We start from the raw sequence: 20,803 nt of genomic DNA on the forward strand, positions 1-20,803 counted from the left end.
GATATAAATGAGCTTTACAATACTATAAACGGGGAAATTTAACAATAAATTGGACAATTACAAAATGTTACAGGAACAATACGTGGATGAGAACCCCTGCTCAGACAAGCTTACAGTGTAGAGGCGGTATTTAAAAATAAAATAAAAAATAAGGCGGCCATCGAATGGATAGAAACGAAGCAACAAGGTGGGAAAGAAGCAGAACTGGAAGGTGACGGTGGAGACTTTAAGAGAGAGCAAGAGACAGGTTTGTGAGGCCATAAGCTTTTCTGAAGAGGTGGGTTTCGAGGGACTTCTTAAACGAGTGAAGACGAGGGGAGACTGTGATGGGGGTAGGCAGGCTGTTCCAAACGAGAGGAGCCATCCGTGAGAAGTTCTGCAAGTGTGAATTAGCAGTAAGGGTGCGAGCAGCGGACAGGAGAAGGTGATCGTCAGAGCGGAGAGATGCAAAAATATTATGGCGGGTGGTGGGTAGAGCTGTTTAGAGCTTTATAGGTAATGGTTAGTATATGAATTGACTTCTATTGGGTACAGGAAGCCAGTGTAAGGACTGACAGAGGGGAGAGATGTGAGACATGAGGGGAAAAAAAAAAAATAGCCTGGTTATAGCAGTCATCACAGACTGTAGGGGGCCTGGTGTCGGCAAGTAAGGCGAGATTACTTACCTGAACCTGTCCCTTGCCGGCGCCGCCATTTTGTTTAGTCTGCTCCTCTTAAAGCGCCAGTAGCCAACGTTACTGCTTAGTACAGCATTAATGTCAATGAAGGATATCGCGGGATCCTCCATAGATGCAGCCAGTTCCCTGCATTGACACTTAGACTCCTCCTTGCGTGTAAGAAAGTCAGGCGGAGGAAATAGTCCCTACTGTGTCTCTGTGTCTCTCTTGACTGGTTGGAATTTCAGTGAAATTCCAAAACAGACAAAATGAGTATTTCATAAAGTATTTCAGTGCTGCTTTAAGAAAGGGGTGGACGCTGGAAATGTTTTTAAGGTGGAATCGGCATTATGTGGCAACAGACCGAGCATGAGGTGTAAAGGTGAGGCCGGACTCAGAGATCACACCAAGACAGCGTGAAAGCATTTACCTTGTGCTGTAGGCGTCACTCCGTAGGCGCTCACTGAACATAGTCCTGTCGCTGTAATATCCGGTCTTGCGGCTCCCTTTCTGAGATCCTACAATTGCAAAGCAAAGAACAGGATTATTTTACTCCAATTTATACAACAGAAGAAACAGAAATCCCCTGGATCCGTGATAAAGTGTGGGAAATGTTCTCAATTAAAATAACACCAATAGTAACTAAACCTGGGATTGTGCGGAATTACTGTAGAATTGCACTGACTTTGCCCGGTTTGGCCTCACATTTTCAATTCTTTGTTGAAGTGTTGGATGGATAATGGGCGTGTGCGCTCTATTGGGAAAGGAGCGGTTTTTACGAACTATCTAGGACTATGAAACTGCATCAAATTCTCCGTGTGATCACATGTTGGAAACAAGGCAGAAAAGCCACGTTCTAGAGTTAATTGGAAGTAACAGACCCCGTGTGAGAATTTCTGGGTCAATGAGTTAAAGTACTGAGCAAGGAATCGAAGGGAATTTGACTAGATAGATTTGTATTTTGAGGGAAACATTCATGTCTTTTGTAAAGGTTTTCCGAGATAGTTATTGATTTTTTTTTTTTTTAACGTGGGAGCGAGACAGCTGGTTCTATTTCAGTTCCTGGAAAAAGCCGCAGGGAAAACAGATTTGCATTTCACACCTTCTGTAGCTAAAAAGGTTCCATTTCCCTTTGAACTCTAAACACCATAACTACTACAACTTCAGGTTATGAGTCTGTTGGTGGGGCTTTCCAGTTTTTGTCAGAGTGGGGGTGTCCCAGTGGCTACGGCTTGGCCGATACGGAAATCAGCAGCTGCTTCAGCCGTCCAGCTTTGCAGACCGTTATAGACTAAGCTCCCTGAATTTTTATTAATGTATTTAAATAAAAAAATGGCCACATTTTCTGGGGGCCATTATTCTGGGTTTTTGCATTTTTATGGTTCGCAATGGTTATGGTACAGTGAGCTGTAGTGTTAGTACATTGCTACTTCAAATCATATTTTTTCTGGGCAGTATTCAGACTATTTTTTTACATGATTCTAGTCCTTATTAATTTAACTAAGAAATGAGTGGAAGACTTGTCTCATTTAGACAGTTGCAGGACATACTACACTTTAGCACCAGTTTAGATAACTTAGAGGAGAACAGCTGATATTCCACTCATCAGACAACCTTCTTTGGTTACAGATGGTTACAGATGCCCATGACTGCACCCCGAAAATCTTCACCCCAATGACTATTTGTTTGTTACAGGGGTGCACACTGCAAGTAGTTGCCATGGACAAGAGCCTGGGAAACCTTTCTAACAGTTATTGTGTCTAATTAGCAGATTTTATTATGCAACAGGCAATCCCAAAATACTGCACCCCGTACCTTCGACTGCAGAAAGTTGCACAATGTTGGTCGCTGACATGGTCACAGGAGCACCGGGGCATCGCCTGCGAGTGGATCCACGTTTCCTTAAGTGATCTTTTCCCTCTGTTATTGGAGAGTCCATATGGCACAATTCTCCTGTACAGGAAGAGAGGGTATCAGGTTAAAGGGAATGTGGGGGACACTCAGATTTCCTGGAAGTAATGAAACCCCCTCAATCTCCACCCAGATTCCAGCCACTCACATATCATCATAGCATCTAGAACATTTATTCCAATGCGTTCGTTACATAATATCCCAAAAGTCTACAATATGGAAAAGGCCATTTCTATTTTAATACATTAATTGCGGTAGGGGGGGGGGGGGGTACTTTTATACAACGTGACTGTAGTTTATTGAATTAAAATCTGGATTAATAGCCCTGGCTCTCCGTCCCCTCCAGCTGAGAATGTCACATAATGCTCGTTCACAGACCCACAGTGAGGTTCAATTACTGAGGCTGCTTTGTATTAGACTATATCTGATTTCATGTGTGACCTGAATGGATCTACAGGAGTGTTTAGAACCCCGTCTGTGATTTGGATTTACAGGGAACATCTGTGCTTCTCAAAAATCAAAAACCTGCTTAGAAATAAACTTAAACTTGGAAATATATATATACACACACACCATATCTTTAAGGTCACTTAAGACGGGATTGTGTCCTCCTGTCCGTGATTGTGCAGTAGGACGAGACTGGATGCAAAAAGGACTGGTAATTAAAACCACAATACCTGTACGCTCGGATTGCTGGCTGCGCTAAGCGACTTGTTCATGGTTGTTTTAAATTAAACTCTTTAGAACAGATGTTCGTAACATAAACCCGCTCTGATAGCTGGAATATACCAGGAAAATGTTATTCAAAATGCACCGGCTAACAAAGATCGAAAGATTTCCTGTCATAGACTTTTTGACTTTCTGATGTATGGAAAGCTTATATCTGCTCTCCGGTTTTCCAATATACTAAGCCAGACAGGGGGGATTACTACTAAGCAGAAAGGAAAAATGTAAACACGGTGTAATACAGTTGGTAAGAAAAATATTCCTAGGGCTGAATGAAATACAGATTTTCTCTGGGTAAACCATATCGGCCCCCTCATGTGTTCACGGGTCAGAAGATGTAAGAGAGAGCGTATTATTACAACGCGGTGTGAAGAGCAGCATGTGCGGGGTATTAAATCCTATGTTATTTATTCAATTTTCTCTATTGCTGGCATTACAGAGAGCACCTGGTGGTTGTGTTATTTATCAGTAAATGTGAACATTGCACAAAACTCCACACAGAAAACATCTGGTGACATGGTGGGGACAACAAATAAGTTAAAAAATAAAACAACTTTGTATTCAATAATATGTGAATAAAGCACATAAGTGCACACAGAATAAAAAGAAGGGATGTTTGGTATGAATTCCATTTTAGTGCCCAATGGCTTCTATACCTGCAGTGCACCTCACTACACTGCACAGGTACCCCAGTAAAACAATAGTAAAAAAGGTTGCGCCACAAAATACAAATATAAGTAATGGAAAAGTAGTAGTTAACAAGTCTTTTAATAAAAGATAGCAAAGTCCAAGTAAAAGCAGTCCAAATGATTAATCCTTACATGTGATCTTGAGATCTTCCAGTGTGATAACATGTCCACTTATATGAAAAATAAAAGACGGGGACAAATAATAGTGCAGTATGTATGGCTCAAAAATGGACATAGAAAGTAACGATGGTAGAGAACTCACATTTACAAGAGCTTTTAATCCAGCTCTGGGGTAAAGCGCGTACAGCAGTATAATCCCCGCTTGTGGGATATGTCGTGGGTATCTCTCTGTTTCTGATGTCCAATTCTCAAATAAAGAAAGAAAGCAGCCAATAGTGCTCATCGTATAACAGTGTCGGTATAGGTGAAAAATAAAACGTACTTACACATAGAGAGCAGACCGACTGCTCTATGATGTCAGCATAGGTGGATTGATCCCCACCTAGGATTTCTTTAAATACAGGAACCTTCCAGGCAGATATTTCAAACCAATAAAAAGATAAAAAAGATAAAAGTAGTAATAAAAGGCCAGGATAGAATAGGAGTAAAATAATTATATATATATATATATATATATATATATATATATATATATATATATATATATATATAAATAAAGGTAATTGGCACAAATAAATGACCAAAATACTTTAATATTAAAAATTTCGGGAGTTAGACCGCACAGCATCTTGGGAAATGTAGTGAAAAACGGCCGTTTTGATTAGAGCAATAGAAATAAGATATTGTTAAAAAAAACCAGTTAAAACCATCTTAGGAGATAAAAAAAAAAAAAAAAAAAAGGGGGATGTGTATTTTGTGGCGCAGCCTTTTTTACTATTGTTTTACACCTGTCTTGTTTTAAAGGGTTTTGAGGGATTCCTTTTAAAGGGTTGCTGCCTGTAAGTTGACCAGCGTTGTCTCATTGTTTTATTTTTTCTACAGGTACCCCAGTGTCCACATTATCTACCATCTTTAAAGATTACTTTATACTGTCTGATTGTCAGCTCTACAAATCCTGGCATGAATGTACACTATGCTTGGGTGACCCTGGACCTCAAAGGGACACTCCACTGCCCAAACACAAAATGAATAACTAAATCACGGTTTAGTAGATAAAACCCAATGAAAGCATATTTGTACTTATTTTCATTGGAGGTTATATCTAAAAGCAGCTTGTAAAAGCGGCAGATCACTTTTTTTATAAAGCCATTACAAGCCCTCCCCTACTAACCCCGCCCAGACTTACTGTGACTGTCCAATCACAAACTTCCCAATGCAGTTCAGTGAGAAGTCTTTGCAATTGAGTTTATCTCCACTGAGCTAACCAAACCAGGAAGTAACAGGACTGGTTGTTAGATTGACAGTTGGGGGGGGGGGGGGGGGGGGATGTAACAAAATAAATGTATAAAATAAAAAAGGGCCAATTTCTATTGAGATCTTTATGTAAAATGAAGGGGGAAAAATAGGACACACTCTTCACACACAAAGCCTTTCAGCACGCTAAAATGCCATTTCAAAACGTAGTCAGGAAACTGAAAAAGTCTACATAGTCTGGCTCTCCCATTCCCCCTCCCTTAGCCCTGCAGTTCAGATGGATGGTAATCAGATTAATCCTAATTTAAACCCCAGCACTCTGTGCAGTTATCTACGCAGATCGGGGAAGCCTGGACCCCTCATTAAGTCCATATGGTGGAATGCATTTGACTGCTCCTGCTTCTAAGTGTGAGACAAACCTCTTCATGACAGCCCAGGAGTGATTTGTGGCCATTGCCTAGTACTGCAGGCCAAACCTTCCTTGTTACATTGTATCCTTATTTTACCCAAAGTGACTTAACAGCACTGTGTCCGTTTCTGCATTGGTCCTATATTTTACCCAAATTGTTCTTGTTCCTAGAAAAGAGCCTAGAGTCAAACCCCCTCCCCCAATCAGAGATACAATAAGAAGAAATGGGTCTTATGCAGTCTATGCAACGGCATTAATAGGTACATAGCACAGTAACTCCGCCTTCTGCGCCTCTCAAGGCCCCTTAGTCTGCTTGAACCCAGAATTTAGGATTGTGGCACAGATGTCCATCATAAAGGTGCTCGCAGTGTGAAACATTCTCAGATTGGGATCTATGGACAATAACTAGGACCAGAGGCTGTGATAAGTGTTAGGGATCCCAGTAGGAGATCTGGATATGCACCATGCGCCGGCTTTGAAGTGACATTAATCACCTAGTAATTGAATAACATCGGACAACATCTGCTCTGAACTATACCGTCTAATCTGAATACCGCAGATGAACCTCGATCATAACACAGCAGGCATGATTTCAGTATTAAAGAGGCGCTCTACATAGATACAGACCATACAAACCACATTCCTGACTACTTGGCCCCTGCGTAGGGCGGAGGAATGTCTCCAGAAATCATTGGAGCCAGACCCACTACCTGATTATGTGACTTCATGGAGTTTTGTCAAATAAATCTGGATCATATTTCACCTTTAAAATTTATTTTTCAGAATTATTCTGGGATAGATGGTGTCATTTATGAAAAGTATGGGACCAAGTATCAAACATCTGCACATGAAAGGGTTAAAGGAGAAACATGGACATCTTTGATCTACCAACATCAAGACCTTGAGAGCCAAAAGCAAAGTGTGGCTCATCGTTCCGTGACCTACAGGGCGATTAGTGGAGATTTGAAAGGGCAAAACATGGAATATTCTAGATTTACGTCCCCGAGGCCTGTCAGTCAAGCCATAACGTTGCGTCACCGCAGGGCAGGCACATCGGACAGTATGGTATGTACTGGCTGGAAGGAGAAGATTTAGGTCCCAGTGTCCTGCAATAAACTGGAGCACAATGGTCGATTAGAGGGAATTAGGGCGATGGCATCAGGGTGGAGCACGAGAGAAACTTCATTATAATCTAACAAACACTACACAAGTATGAAGTTTAAAAATTGTGACTTTGGACACTGCAATCGATAAAACGACCTGTTAATAAACAAGGTGCACAATCCTGACAGATCTCTGCGAGCATCGGGAGACTATCTTAACATATTATTTTTAATATAGATCGGTGTACAGAGCATTACACGATGGATAGTTTCTGGTTCAAATAAAAAACAGAATTCTCTATCTTCCTTGTTTATATCTAATTCTGACTTTGACCCACTGTTTTCTACATTGTAAATAAAATTGTGAATTATTCTATATGAAATAAGAGCCACGATAAGGGGGAGCGCATACCCTTTAAACATTTTATTTATGGTGTGAAAGTCAAGGACCTGCAGGTTGCAAGGTAATTATCACATTATTTATCTCTGAGATAATCCCATACTGATTAGATAAAAGTGAATAACTGCTAGAGATAGTCACCCACCCATGGCCACCTGGAAACCGAAGATTATAGAAAATAAGAAACAGGGTCTGGTAAAACAAGATCACAATTATTTTCCACCACAAAAAGATGATCAAGGAACAAACATTGAATCAAAATTGCGAGATACCGCCAGTGAGTGTGTGTCTGTCTATGTCTGTCAGTGAGTGTGTGTCTGTCTGTCTGTCATGGAGTGTCTGTGTGTGTGTCAGTCAAGTCAGTCAGTCAGTGGAGGACCTGGAGGTATATGGGGGGGGACTGGGATTTAGTAGAGGGGGATGCTGTTTTTTGTTTTTTTTATACTGTAATTTTCAAAATAAATCTACGTTTCTGGGGGCGGAGCCTGACCGCCGAACGGAGCAGAAGCAGGGGACACGAGCTCCTGCTCGACGGGCAGGAAAAACGGCATAAAACGAGGGCTAAATAGCCCAAAGACCTACCAGGGTGCATCACCCAGGTCGGGGGTGCACCCCTGAACAAAATGAGACCTTTTTGGAGCCCGTAGGAGCCAGAAAAGCGGGACACCAAGCGCGGCCTACAGAAGCTGGAGCCGGGGAGAGGTGGCCGCTCTCTCCGACACCGGACCCCCTAAGCAACTAAGCAGGTCTCCTAGCCCCCCCCTTTGGACCGGTGGGGGATATCCCGGTCCCCACTGGACAGACAGACCAAGCAAGCTGATCAGCCACCTGGCTACATCGCTGGCAGGAACGCTGGACCACCGGGGTACACACAAGATGGCCGCTCAGCAGGAGCCAAGAAGGGCGGGCGCACACAACAACATTACCCGCTCGCTGCATGGAGGGCTTTGACAGGCTCTGCAAGGGCCTCTGGACACTACTTCGCCACCGCGTCCTGCAACCAAGCAGCCAGAGCGATCGCCTTATGGATCCGCCCTGTGACCCGCAGATGCCATTACAGATACCCACTCCAAGCCAACAGGCCCTCTAAACGGCCACGAAGGCGCCAAAAACCGGAATGGCGGACCATAGTACCAGGCTGCCGGAAACCACGCACTCGCTCCCATGCACACAGCAGCTGGATCAACGAGCCATCCCTGCAGCCACACCACCTACCTAAACAAAGAACCTCGGTCCAAGGAGGCACAACTCTACACCCGGAGAGGATAGCTGAACACCACATGGCTATACAAAAGGACGCTTCACACAGAAACACCACAGATGGAACTAAACCCGGGGGCCCCACTGCAGCGAGCTTTACATGGACACAGCAAGTATATGCTACCGATGCCCGTAACAGGCATAGGCTGAGGGACTCCTTGCCTGCATAACTCAGCCCCCAACCTGGGCCCACAGCGGTGGTACACATACCCCCCCTCCCTGCGACCACATGCTAAATAGTTCACGTTTGCATCCTGTACCTTTATTGATCCCACTTTAGCAATAGCAGGTCACCTGCCAGGCCACCCAGTGGAACCTCATTTCATGTAGATAGGGAAGCAGTAACACATCTTGTTTGCCTTTATAATCTAAGCCTTAGCTGCTGCCTCCACCTGTCTACAATGTGTTCTAGAGATCATCTAAATACTGAAAAAAAAAATGTGACTAATCTCTAACAGTTTCATATCTTAAATTTTGCAATGTGCTCCTCCTATTGTTAGCATAGATAGATCAAACATGTTTCTAAGCCTTATACTCACAGACCCACGCTATGCATATCATTTGTTTTATATATAAAACTTGTGCAGACATTTTACTTGCCATGTTTGAAAATGTATGATTTTGCGTGTGACTGCTGTTGTGGTAACACACGCTCGTTGTTAAAACATGCACAACAAAAATAAAGAATTAAAAAAAAAAAATCTACGTTTCTATAAAAATGTAAGTTTTTGGTTTTCTTGCGGCCCACATAAACTTAAACCTGGTTTATGTGGCTCGTCGTGCTGGCCTTTGAGTTTGACATGCTTGTTCTACAAGTTTGAAATTAAATCGTCACCATTGGCAAATGCATTTCCTAATTAGTTATTGGTCCTTTTTTACGTTTATAAACCTATGAAATAAGAACATTAAAAAAAACAAAAAAAAAAAACTCATGGCAGGACTGCTTTAAAGAGAATAAGTGGCATTAGAAAGACAGAGTGTGGATGGCGGGCTCACGGAAGAAGGCGAAGATGTGGAGTGCAGTCAGGATCGGGAAGATGATTCGGGGTGAAGACAGGACAGAAAGACAACTTTGGAAGGTGGGCGAGAACAAGGATGCAGACACAAAGAATATGACAGTGTGCAGGGAAGACAAAGGAGATCAGGACTACCGTAAAGAGTAGTAAGCTATTTTAAAAAAGATTTGGAGCCAAGGACATTTTGAGGAAAGATGGCAATGGAGATGATGGTCCCAGAAATAAGACTGTTCTCCTCTCCGTGTGATGTTTCTTTGGAAGCATTCAGACCCTGGGATCAGAATGCTGTATTAGATTAAAATAGGTAAAAATGGAAAGGGGATATGGCTTAAATAAACGGCTTTAACCCGACCTGTGATAAGCTTTGTTAAAACGCAGGATCGGGTTGCTGGTCCAGCCTCTTGAGATTGATTAATAACGGGAAGAAAGGCCCCAGGGGCTGTGTTTAAAACCAAACTAACTGGAGATCAGATTTCCCTGTGTGACAGACAAACCTTTGGCTAATGAGCTGCCACACATTTTTGTGACGTTCAATATCGATACTTTCTTAAAGAAGCTGTAATATATGCAAAGAAAGTTTACTTTTTTTTTTTCCCAATTCTTTATTTTTGTGGGTATGCAGAATTTAAATTTGCTTTACATCAAGTGCATATAAGGTAACATGTATACAATACATTTAAGATAAACATCATGTAGTGGTTATAATTGCACACATGCTAAGCCACCCATTTTTTGTTAGAAAGTCACGTCGATTACTCCTCTTGCTAAGCACATATATGCAATGCTGCGTATTTGGAGGGTGCAGGTTGCCAGTTGGGGATTTGGGAATACACGGGTACATGGCCAGTGGCCGCTTAAACGGCTGAGGGGGGGGGGGGGGGGGGGGGGGAAGGGGTCACCTTGAACAGAATCCCAGGCTGTCTGCTCACGGAGCCAGATACAAAATTTTTATAGAAAACTGAAACTTTGAAAGAAAGCTTTGAAATTAAAGTAAGCTTTGAAATTAAACTAAAACACAACAGATGCATATAATATTGACGTATACACCAGGTACTTGAGCTTGTACGGAAAGTCCAACTCTTAGTCCTGTATTGATGACCATCTTAGGCGACAGGTCCGCTAGGTGTTGGTCTCAGGTCAGGGAGCCTGTCGCCCTTGGTGCTATTTCTCTGGGCGCAAACGGAATTATATCTTCCACGCAGGGGAGGACTGGCAGCGTTAGGCCTGGGGGTCAAATTCAGTCAAGTGGCCCATCGCACCAAGAGGAGAGTAAAAACACGTTTCCCATGTGATTGAAAGGGGGGGCAGTCACCTAAACAGACACACTCACTGACAGGCACACACACTTGCTGATTTGACACACACTAACAAACACACACTCACTGACAGGCACACGCAAACTCACTGACAGACACACTGTTACAGGCATACTGACTCACACAGCCATACAAATTGACACACACACATACAGGCATACTGGCTAACAGACACAGACAAACTGGCACACACACAGAGACATACATACTTGCACACACACACAGACATACTTGCACACACACACAGACCTACTGACACACACACACACACACACACACAGACAGACCTACTGACACACACACACAGACAGACCTACTGACACACACACACAGACCTACTGACACACACACACGCACACAGACACAGACATACTGACACACACACACACTTTACACTTTTAAAGACAGTTTCCTACCTTTGCTGGTACCTTTCCTGAGGTCCAGTGTGCTGGCAAGGGTGCTTGGGAGTTGGGGTCTAGCTCTTCTTGCTGTGTATGGGCCACCCGGTGGTCCCCCTTAGTGTGTGGGCCCCAGTTCAACCACAGTACCAGCACTGCGGGCCCATTGGGGGCAACGAGGGGCATAACTGGGGACCACTGGGCCCCTGTGCAAGAATTAAAGTAGGGCCCCCTTGTCACTCTACCTGGTGCATATTTTCACCCCTCGTCACTCCCCACTAAGCAATACACATGGTTGACATGTGTGTGGTTTCTTTGTGTGATTGTACTGTTGCTGAGTGAGTGTTACATGTATGTGTGTAGTTGGATGAGTGTGATTGTGTGGGTGTGAGAGCTGGCTGAGTGTGATTGTATTTGTGGCTGTCTGAGAGAGAGACAAAGAAACAGAGAGGGAGATAGAGTGCCAGTAAAGAGATGGAGAGACAGAGAGTGACACAAGGAAAGGAGAGCCAGAGACAGCTAGAGAGAGACAAAGAGTGACACAAGGAAAGGAGAGACTGAGACAGCTAGAAAACCATAGAGAGACAGAGAGTGACACAAGGAAAGGAGAGACTGAGACAGCTAGAAAACCATAGAGAGACAGAGAGTGACACAAGGAAAGGAGAGACAGAGACAGCTAGAGAGAGAGAGAGTGACACAAGGAAAGGAGAGACTGAGACAGCTAGAAAACTAGAGAGACAGAGAGTGACACAAGGAAAGGAGAGCCAGAGACAGCTAGAAAACCATAGAGACAGAGAGTGACACAAGAAAAGGAGAGCCTAAGACAGTTAAAAAACTAGAGAGACAGAAAGGAAGTGAGACACACAGAAAGAAGTAGAGCCAGGAAGAGACAGCCTCCTATGTGTGCAGGGAGAGGTGAGGTAGAGTATTTCACTCACCTTGATCCTGTGTGCCACTGCTGCAAGCTGGGACAGGGAATCCTGGGGCCTTAGGTCTGCTGGGCTTGCTCTGTGCTCCCCTGTGCAGTCCCAGTGCTGGCATCCTGGGAACTGAGGGAGGGGCCCTGCAGGCAGGATATGGAGGCAGCTCTGCCAGAACTCCGCCCAGGAAGAGGTGAGGGTTAGGCATTGAGTTCCAGTGTGCCTCCGCGGGACACACAAACAATGAATGCAGCGGGACTTCCATCTGCACCCCACTCTGCCCCTTACTGAGGTTACTGGCCGATCGGCCAATCAGTGAGGTAAGATAATTTCTATTTAGTATATTGCCGAATTAGCAATATACTAAATAGCAGTTTTGCAAGGGGAGCCAGTACTGCCAGCAGGGGTCTACAGAGCAGCCAGGCCCCCTGGTGTGATGGGCTTGGACGCAGCTCCGACCCGGTAGTTCAGCCACTGGGGGGAACTTTTTATTTTTATTTTGGATGTGGGCAGCCCTGGATTTAGGGCGGCCTGGGGGGCAATTGCCACCCTGCCCCCCGGCCCAGCCCGCCCCTGCTTCCACGTTCCACAGCGGGCGGGTGCCCGTAGGTGCTACCGGCATCGAAAGTCCCAATGACTGGAGGAAGTTAGTCGCCTCAGATATATGGGACAGGTAGGTCGTCTTTCTGGCACGTTCCGTCATAAGGCGATGCAGGCCCCATTTATAAGGGACGGAATTCTCCCGTAGCTGTAGGGTGACGTGACTGAGGGATCTGCGCCACGTGAGGGTCTGTCTTGATAGGTCTCTGTAGAATGTTAAGGTATCTCAAAGGTAACTGTAGGTGAACCTTTTGCAGCTCCCATCAGGGACCCTTGGTCCGAGTCCCGAACAAATTTGATTAATATGTCCCGTGGTGCTTCCTGGGGTGCCTTGGTCGCTTTGGGGAGACGAAAGCAGGAGTCCATCCCTACTTGCTTAGCCTGCTTTGGGACCAACAACGTGGCTATGAGCCTCCTGCAATAATGTGGTAGTTCCATGTTGGTGACCGATTCGGGCACACCCCTGATCCGCAGGTTTCTAGCTTTAGCCTTGTCCTCTATGCCGGCCATTTGGGCCGTCAGCGTTGCGCACTGCTTTTGCAATGATCCCAATGTTGCATCCGTGGCCGTTTGCGCTACCCTGGTGCTCTTGAGGGACTCTTCAATGGACCCCACGCGGCCAGAGAGCGTAGAGATCTCACCTTGGACTTGCGCCATGTCCGCATCGAACATCGCTTTAATATTTAGCATCAGCGCCTTTATGTCGGCTTTTGTAGCAGGTGCCACATCCCCTAGCTCATGTGGCTGTAGGGAATTGATTTGTGCCCTACTGGGAATGTGAACGGATTCAGGTAGACTATCTTCGTCTGATGATTGTGTAGCGTAGGCCTCGATCGGCGCCATCTTGGCGGGCTTTTTGCCACTGTGCCGGGCGCAGAAAAGTGCCGATATCTTTAGATCCGTAGCTGGGATCAGCTCGGCTTTTCTTTGACTTTTCCCCCATGGTGCAGGGGGTCCGGTGGACTGATTTTCGGGTCCCAGAGTTTATTTTTATCGCGGAGATGTGGATTTTAGCGGGTCTCGTTGTCGGAGCTGTTGTGTGCTGCGACTAGCTTGTTCAGGCGCTGGCTCCGCCCCCCATAAAGTTTACTTTTAAAAAATAGAATTGGGGATATACGCACATCCCCAGGACTCCTGGCTGTGGCTGTGTTAATGGATTTCAATGATTAAGTGGGGGATCATTGGACTGGACTTTGTATCCTTCCCCCATGTGAGTATGGGTTAGCTGAGCAGACCGGGTGTTCCAGTTCACTAAATCTATTTTCGATCTTGAATACAGATCTACAACACTGAATCCTCAGACACTTCCTAACACTCACAGCCGACGCATCGGTAGGACAGGAGCCAAAATATGGACCATCTATCAACAAACCCAACAGAGTGGATCAAAGTAACAGAAATGCTGTCTGGAAGCTGGCGTGCACGAAAATATGATCAACTTTAACTTTTTTTATCCTGCCGATGAATAGAGTTCATTGAAAACAGAATTATTTTCAATCTGGTGAGTTATTTATATATAACCAAAACCAGCCCTTGCCTTAAATTTTTTTTTTTTTTTTTTTTAAATACATATAAGCCGCAAGCATAGGAAAATATTAAGATTTTGTCTTTGCTTTAAGAAAACAAAGAAAATCTACCATCTCAGCTCTTGTAAAACACGAGGCATGTTGACCTCCCCAATAGCCATAGCTCTGCATGCTGTGCTGGCCTTGGAGACTGTTCTAGAAGATGTGGGCGCCTATAGTCTTTGTTCTATACAACAGACCCCCAAAAATCTACTTCTCTTACAGTTACCTTCCATCCCCAGTGACTGCTCTTTTTATGGGTCCTACGGCATGGACATCCGGGATGTTACCAACCTTTATAGTGGTCAATAAAAGGACTTTAAATGGAAAGTTAAAACACATAAAATGACTAATCGAAAGAACATCCTTTACCAACTCGTTCTCACAATAAAGCAAACCATCCTCAAAAATAGTGAAAAATTAAACCACACACTAAACTACTTGCAGAACCATTTCTTTAAATAGAATGATCCAGAAAGCATCAAAAGATTCCATTGAAATACAAACTGCACATTAAAACAGCCCAGTTAGCGATCTCCGTATACTGCATGTTCCATTTCAGCCCTGTGCTTCGGTCTGCTTTACAGTACGGATTTACAGATTTTTTTTCCCCCCAGAGCCGATGCAGTTATATGTTATCGGTCGCCTTTAAAGTGGATTGCCGATTACTGGTGCCAATATGAAAGTCCAGCACCCCCAGAATCCTAACCTGCTCCCCAACATGACAGTGCTGCACCCCCAGAATCCTACCCTGCTCTTCAATATGGCAGTCCAGCACCCCCAGAATCCTAACCTGCTCCCCAACATGACAGTGCTGCACCCCCAGAATCCTACCCTGATCTCCAACATGACAGTGCTGCACCCCCAGAATCCTATCCTGCTCTTCAATATGGCAGTCCAGCACCCCCAGAATCCTAACCTGCTCCCCAACATGACAGTGCTGCACCCCCAGAATCCTACCCTGATCTCCAACATGACAGTGCTGCACCCCCAGAATCCTATCCTGCTCTTCAATATGGCAGTCCAGCACCCCCATAATCCTATCCTGCTCTCCAACATGACAGTCCAGCACCCCCAGAATCCTACCCTGCTCTCCAACATGACAGTCCAGCACCCCCAGAATCCTACCCTGCTCCCCAGCAAGACAGTCCAGCACCCCAACATGACAGTGCTGCATTCCCAGAATCCTACCCTGCTCACATGACATGGTAACCCTGCACCTCCAGAATAGATTTTGCTCTCCATAATTATAGCTCAGCACCCCTAGAATCCAGAAGCCCACAAATGACCTGGCTCCACACATATCGTGCAGCCTGCCGAGGCAGCCCAGGCTAGCAATACGATCACAGTTCCTGGATATATGTTTTGAAGGGAGCCGCATGTTTCGCATTAAGAAGCTAAGTTAAAACACTGACATGAGTAACAAAAAACTTTTTTTGATCTGATACAAAACCTTTTCCAGACAATAGACTGTAAGAAAAAGGCAGCATCTGTTCGCCTCAGTCAGCCTGGCTGCTCTGGGATTTATTGTACAGAAGTGCTGGAAATGGCAAAAATGCAGAAAGACCTTGTTATGGTGGATCCCAGGAATGGAAGGAAGTAACAGCTCCGATGACCTTTAAAGCCTCCTCGGGGAATCGGCCAGGACACCCACCTGCCACTCGCTGGGCAGTTATAAAAACTTTATGGCCTTCCCATGCCAACACATGTATTCAAAACTATAAATCCTGCTGCGCATTGGTAGAAACATCCCTTTCCCACCAGAACCCACTGGGATAATCTTCAAAGAGACCCAGAAACCGGATCATGCTGGTAGATATGACGAGAGATCGTCCGATCTATGTGACCATCCGTGATGCAATTTGCAACTCAGTGACAGAGTCAGCTATTGAAAAGAATAATGTCCAGCTCAAACCTTGAAGTCCAAAGATACTTCATTAAGATGCTAAATGCAATTTAAGAAAAAAATAAAGGATGTTTCGGCCACACACGGCTTTTCTCACACTCATACCCTGTGGTGTTATCTTGTCACAGTCTCAGTATAAATACATTTAATATCTCAGTCTCCCTGGCAGAGGCGGATTTAGAACCTAATCTTGGGATGTCCACAGGTGGGAAAAATCCAGGCACAATAACCACTACAGCGTTCTGTAGTGGTTATGGTGCCATGGGTGCACTCCTAGAGTAAATAGTCAAACCATTTATGAACAGTTTGACACCTTACCTAGGGTCTGCCAGGATGGGGGATGTAGTAAGGGAAAGGGACTACAGTAGGGAATAGGAGTAGTAGTGTGTGTGACGTGCAGTGTGTTTGTGAGTGAGGGTTGCCGTGTGTGTGTGTGTGGAGGTAAAGTGTGTGTATGAGGGTGCAAAGTGTGTGTGTGTGTGTGTGTGTATATAGGGGTGTAGTGTGTAAATGTATAGGGAGTTATTGTGTGTGGGAGTAGGGGGGACCAGATCAAAACAAATAAATCTATAAGGTTTTTTTTATTATTAAAAAAATATATATATACTTCATACCCTCCCATACACTCCCTTCTTACCTTTGCCTGGGAGGGGGGATATTATTTCCAATCCCTGGTGGTCCTCGTGTTGAATCCCTGGCAGTCCTAGTGGGGGGGGGGGGGGGGGGTGAACTCTAGCTTGCAGCTCCTGGGCTAGAGTTCACTTTCTCGAGATCGGAGCATTGCCATGGTAAGCGCAGCAACGCTCAGACCTCGCGCGAGGAGACCCTGAGGAGCTGCAGGCTAGAGCTTCCGGTCTCCTCTCTCCCTCCCCTGCCGTCTGTCAGCAATGTGCCTGCGGACGGTGATGGATATCTATGATCTCCCCTCCGGTCCGTGAAGGCACACAGCAGGGCTTGGAGAGGCAGAGCTTTGGCATTTTACCATTTTCTCAAGGGGGGGGGGGGGGGTGAGGGGGAGGCAATTGCCCCTCCCCCCGAATCCACCACCGCTCCCCGGACCATGTTATTACTACTCCCTGATTGAATCTTTATTTACCCCCCTTAGTTACCCCTCAGTTACCCCATTTTGGTCTCCGCCAGTGCTTTTTGCATGCTCTGAGCAGCGCTTTACAATGGAGGTTAAATTAATTATTAGCAAGCCATTCATCACGTATGGATTCTTTTTACAGGTTGGACTATGGGCAGATTATTTTTTGCTAAACTTCCAGACTTGGAGAAGGAACGATTAGACTGAAAAGTAGATCAAATTACTCTCTCTCTTTCCTTCTGGTATTTCCCAGGTTTATGTTGTGTCCACCTGCTGTCTCCCGGCCAGCCTGCATGACAAGAGGTCTGTGCAAAGATGGAATTGGGGGCACACCTAGACCATGCATTTCTCAGCAGGGCTGCTGCCGTAGAGGCCAACATTTATACAAAATACAGATTAATCCCCAGTTCCCTTTTTTCGATGTATGTTTGGAGTCCAGACCAGATTCCTTTTGGGTTGAGCACCCCGCTTCACCTCCCAGCTTCAGATCCCCATTTGGAGGTGACCACAGGAACGTTTGAGGAAGTTTTGGATAATTTGTCACATTAAAATCAGTGTAGGACCCACTGACATTGGGGCACTGTGACGTAGTGGGGGCTTAACAAGATACAGCCATATGGTGGAACTGAATCCCCATATTTATTTGCAGAGAGGTCTTAAAGTAGCCTTGTAAAATGGAAAACAATTTGTGAGTGCGCTGTTCCTAAGTTTGTACCCTTTTTATTACAGTCCACACGGCATAGAGTCATAGTGAGGGGAGAAGATGGAATGCTTTGGATTAACAGATTTGTGTGTGACTGCTATGGACGGACCCCTTATAAACACCTGCGGCCCCTGGAGAATGAACGTTTTACGGTTCTCCCATAGGTCGTATCCCTTTTCCTGGTTTAAGAAAGAAGACAAGACCTCTATCCAGATGAATATTGCGGAAAAGGGATAAATCGACACAAGAAAGACATATTGGGAGAGAGGGGACAGGGAGAGAATATAAGACAATAGTGAGAAGAAAGTCTGAGATAAAAGCATTCCAGATGATAAGGATGATAAAGATTAGAAAGCCGTAGTCCACTATTCCGGGCACCACAACTCTATTGGATTGTCTGAGCCCATAGTATGGCACGTGGGTTGGGATTTTAGTTTATATGTGATTCTTTCACTATGAATACAAAAGTGAAAGGTAAGGGGTTAATTCGGCATACAGACAGTAAATACCACGGCCTGGCGTGCTCTCCAGATACATACATTTTACATCAAAGCCGCTAATTTGCAGAACACACACTCTGGAATGTAAAGCAGAGTCACATACGGCAGAATGCTCCACAAGCAATACATTCAACACCCATTGTAATTCAATGGCTGCGCAGAGCACAGAGACAAATTATTAAAGGGACTAATACTGCAGTCTATACAGTCCATTATAAGGAGCACACACACACACACACACACACTGCAGTCTATACAGTCCATTATAAGGAAAACACACACACACACACACTGCAGTCTGTACAGTCCATTATAAGGAAAACACACACACACACACACACACACTGCAGTCTGTACAGTCCATTATAAGGAAAACACACACACACACACACACACACACACACACTGCAGTCTATACAGTCCATTAAAAGGAGTGCACACACTCACACTGAAGTCTATACAGCCCATTATAAGGAGCACACACACACACACACTGCAGTGTGTACAGTCCATTATAAGGAAAACACACACACACACACACTGCAGTATATACAGTCCATTAAAAGGAGTGCACACACTCACACTGATTTTCCTCTCTAAACGTTTCTCTCACACCTCACCCCTCTGCCAGTCCTTACATTGGCTTCCTGTATGCTATAGGAGTCAATTCAAGGTACTAACTCACACCTATAAAGCACTGAACAACTCTAGACCCTCTTATATCTCCTCACAGATCCATAGGTATGTCCCTTCTCGGTCTCTCCGTTCTGCCCGTGACCACCTCCTGTCCGTTGTCCGCACTCGTACGGCCAACTCGCGCTTGCAGGACTTCTCACGGGCGGCTCCCTTCCTATGGAATAGCCTGCCTACCGCCATCAGACTCTCCCCTAGTCTTGCATCTTTTAAGAAGTGCCTTAAAACCCATCTCTTTAGGAAAGCTTATGGCCTCCAAGACTAACCCTTACCTCACATACCTGTCTCTTGCCCTCTCCTAAAGGGCAGCCCACCTTATTTGATTGTAAATTCCTGTCCTAATGTGTTTTACACCCCACCTCCTATAGAATGTAAGCTCGTTTGAGCAGGGTCCTCTTTAACCTATTGTTCCTGTAAGTTTATTTGTAATTGTCCTATCTATAGTTAAATCCCTTCTCATAATATTGTAAAGCGCTACGGAATCTGTTGGCGCTATATAAATTGCAATAATAATAATAATAATAATAATAAGTCGATACAGCCCATTAAAAAGGAACACGCACACACACACACACACACTGCAGTCTATACAGCCCATTACAAGGAACACACACACACACACACACACTCACTGCAGTCTAGACAGCCCATTATAAGGAACACACACACTGCAGTCTATACAGCCCACTTAAGAGCATGCGTGTACACACACACACACACACACACACACACACACTGTATGGTGCCTACACAGACTATTAAGATGGACATACATACTATAAAGGAGATATCACATTAAAAGGTACATACATTATAAAGAGAGGAAATCCAGATCGAGATTTATAAGGTTATACAACAGCTGCCAGTATGGGGGAGGGGAGTGAACACTTCTACTAATTAAACAAAGTGTCAATGGCTTAACGGGTCCAGCATTCCTGTGGTCTATGGAGTAAATAATTTTGTACACAGGCACTCCCCAAAACATATTACATGCAATTTCTCTAATGGAGGGTACCACGGACGAAAAAAATCATTAAGGTTATTCACTAAAGTGTGAATTATCAAGTTAATTTCACATATTACATCAAAATAGACTTAGAGAATGTTTCCACTATCTCTGTAGGAGTAGCTGAACTCAGGCCAAGATTAACCCTGTGACAACACAAAGTATCCATGGCATTATACAGTATTTGCTCGATTCCATCTATAGACCAGTGACCACTCTGCCCAAACCAACAGTGCCATGGCCGATCCGCTCTCCAATCAACCAATCCCAGATCTTCTCCATATTCCAGGAATATCTGAAAATGTCTTACTCAAAAAGGTAAAACAACAAACTTGATAGATCAATAAACCAACCACTTTGATAGTAAACTCATTTTGCCTCAATTGGTTGTAATTCTGGACACGAGCACCGACAGGGAGACACGTGACCTTCCTCCTTATCCCAGGCTCTCAGATTTGGAATTCAAACCTAGTTTGCTCTCCAGAGGATGACAAGCGAAACATTGGTCTGAATCCAATTTATTTCAGATTACACGGATCTAGAAACGTCTTGGAACAGGTCAAAA

General features: G+C 44.6%; 1 protein-coding gene across 1 annotated transcript in view; it reads right to left on the reverse strand.

The window, feature by feature from the left end:
* EDN3 (endothelin 3) overlaps positions 1-20,803 on the reverse strand; it is a 49,845-nt gene that overhangs the window by 2,607 nt on the left and 26,435 nt on the right. The window contains exons 3-4 of the mRNA XM_063459631.1: positions 2,472-2,609; positions 1,087-1,174 (exon numbers count right to left, since the gene is read on the reverse strand). Of these exons, the coding sequence (XP_063315701.1) occupies positions 1,117-1,174; positions 2,472-2,609 (196 nt within the window). The 3' untranslated portion in view covers positions 1,087-1,116. The remainder of the gene's footprint in view (positions 1-1,086; positions 1,175-2,471; positions 2,610-20,803) is intronic.

Source organism: Pelobates fuscus, chromosome 6 (genome assembly GCF_036172605.1).
Source record: "Pelobates fuscus isolate aPelFus1 chromosome 6, aPelFus1.pri, whole genome shotgun sequence".
NCBI lineage: Eukaryota > Metazoa > Chordata > Amphibia > Anura > Pelobatidae > Pelobates > Pelobates fuscus.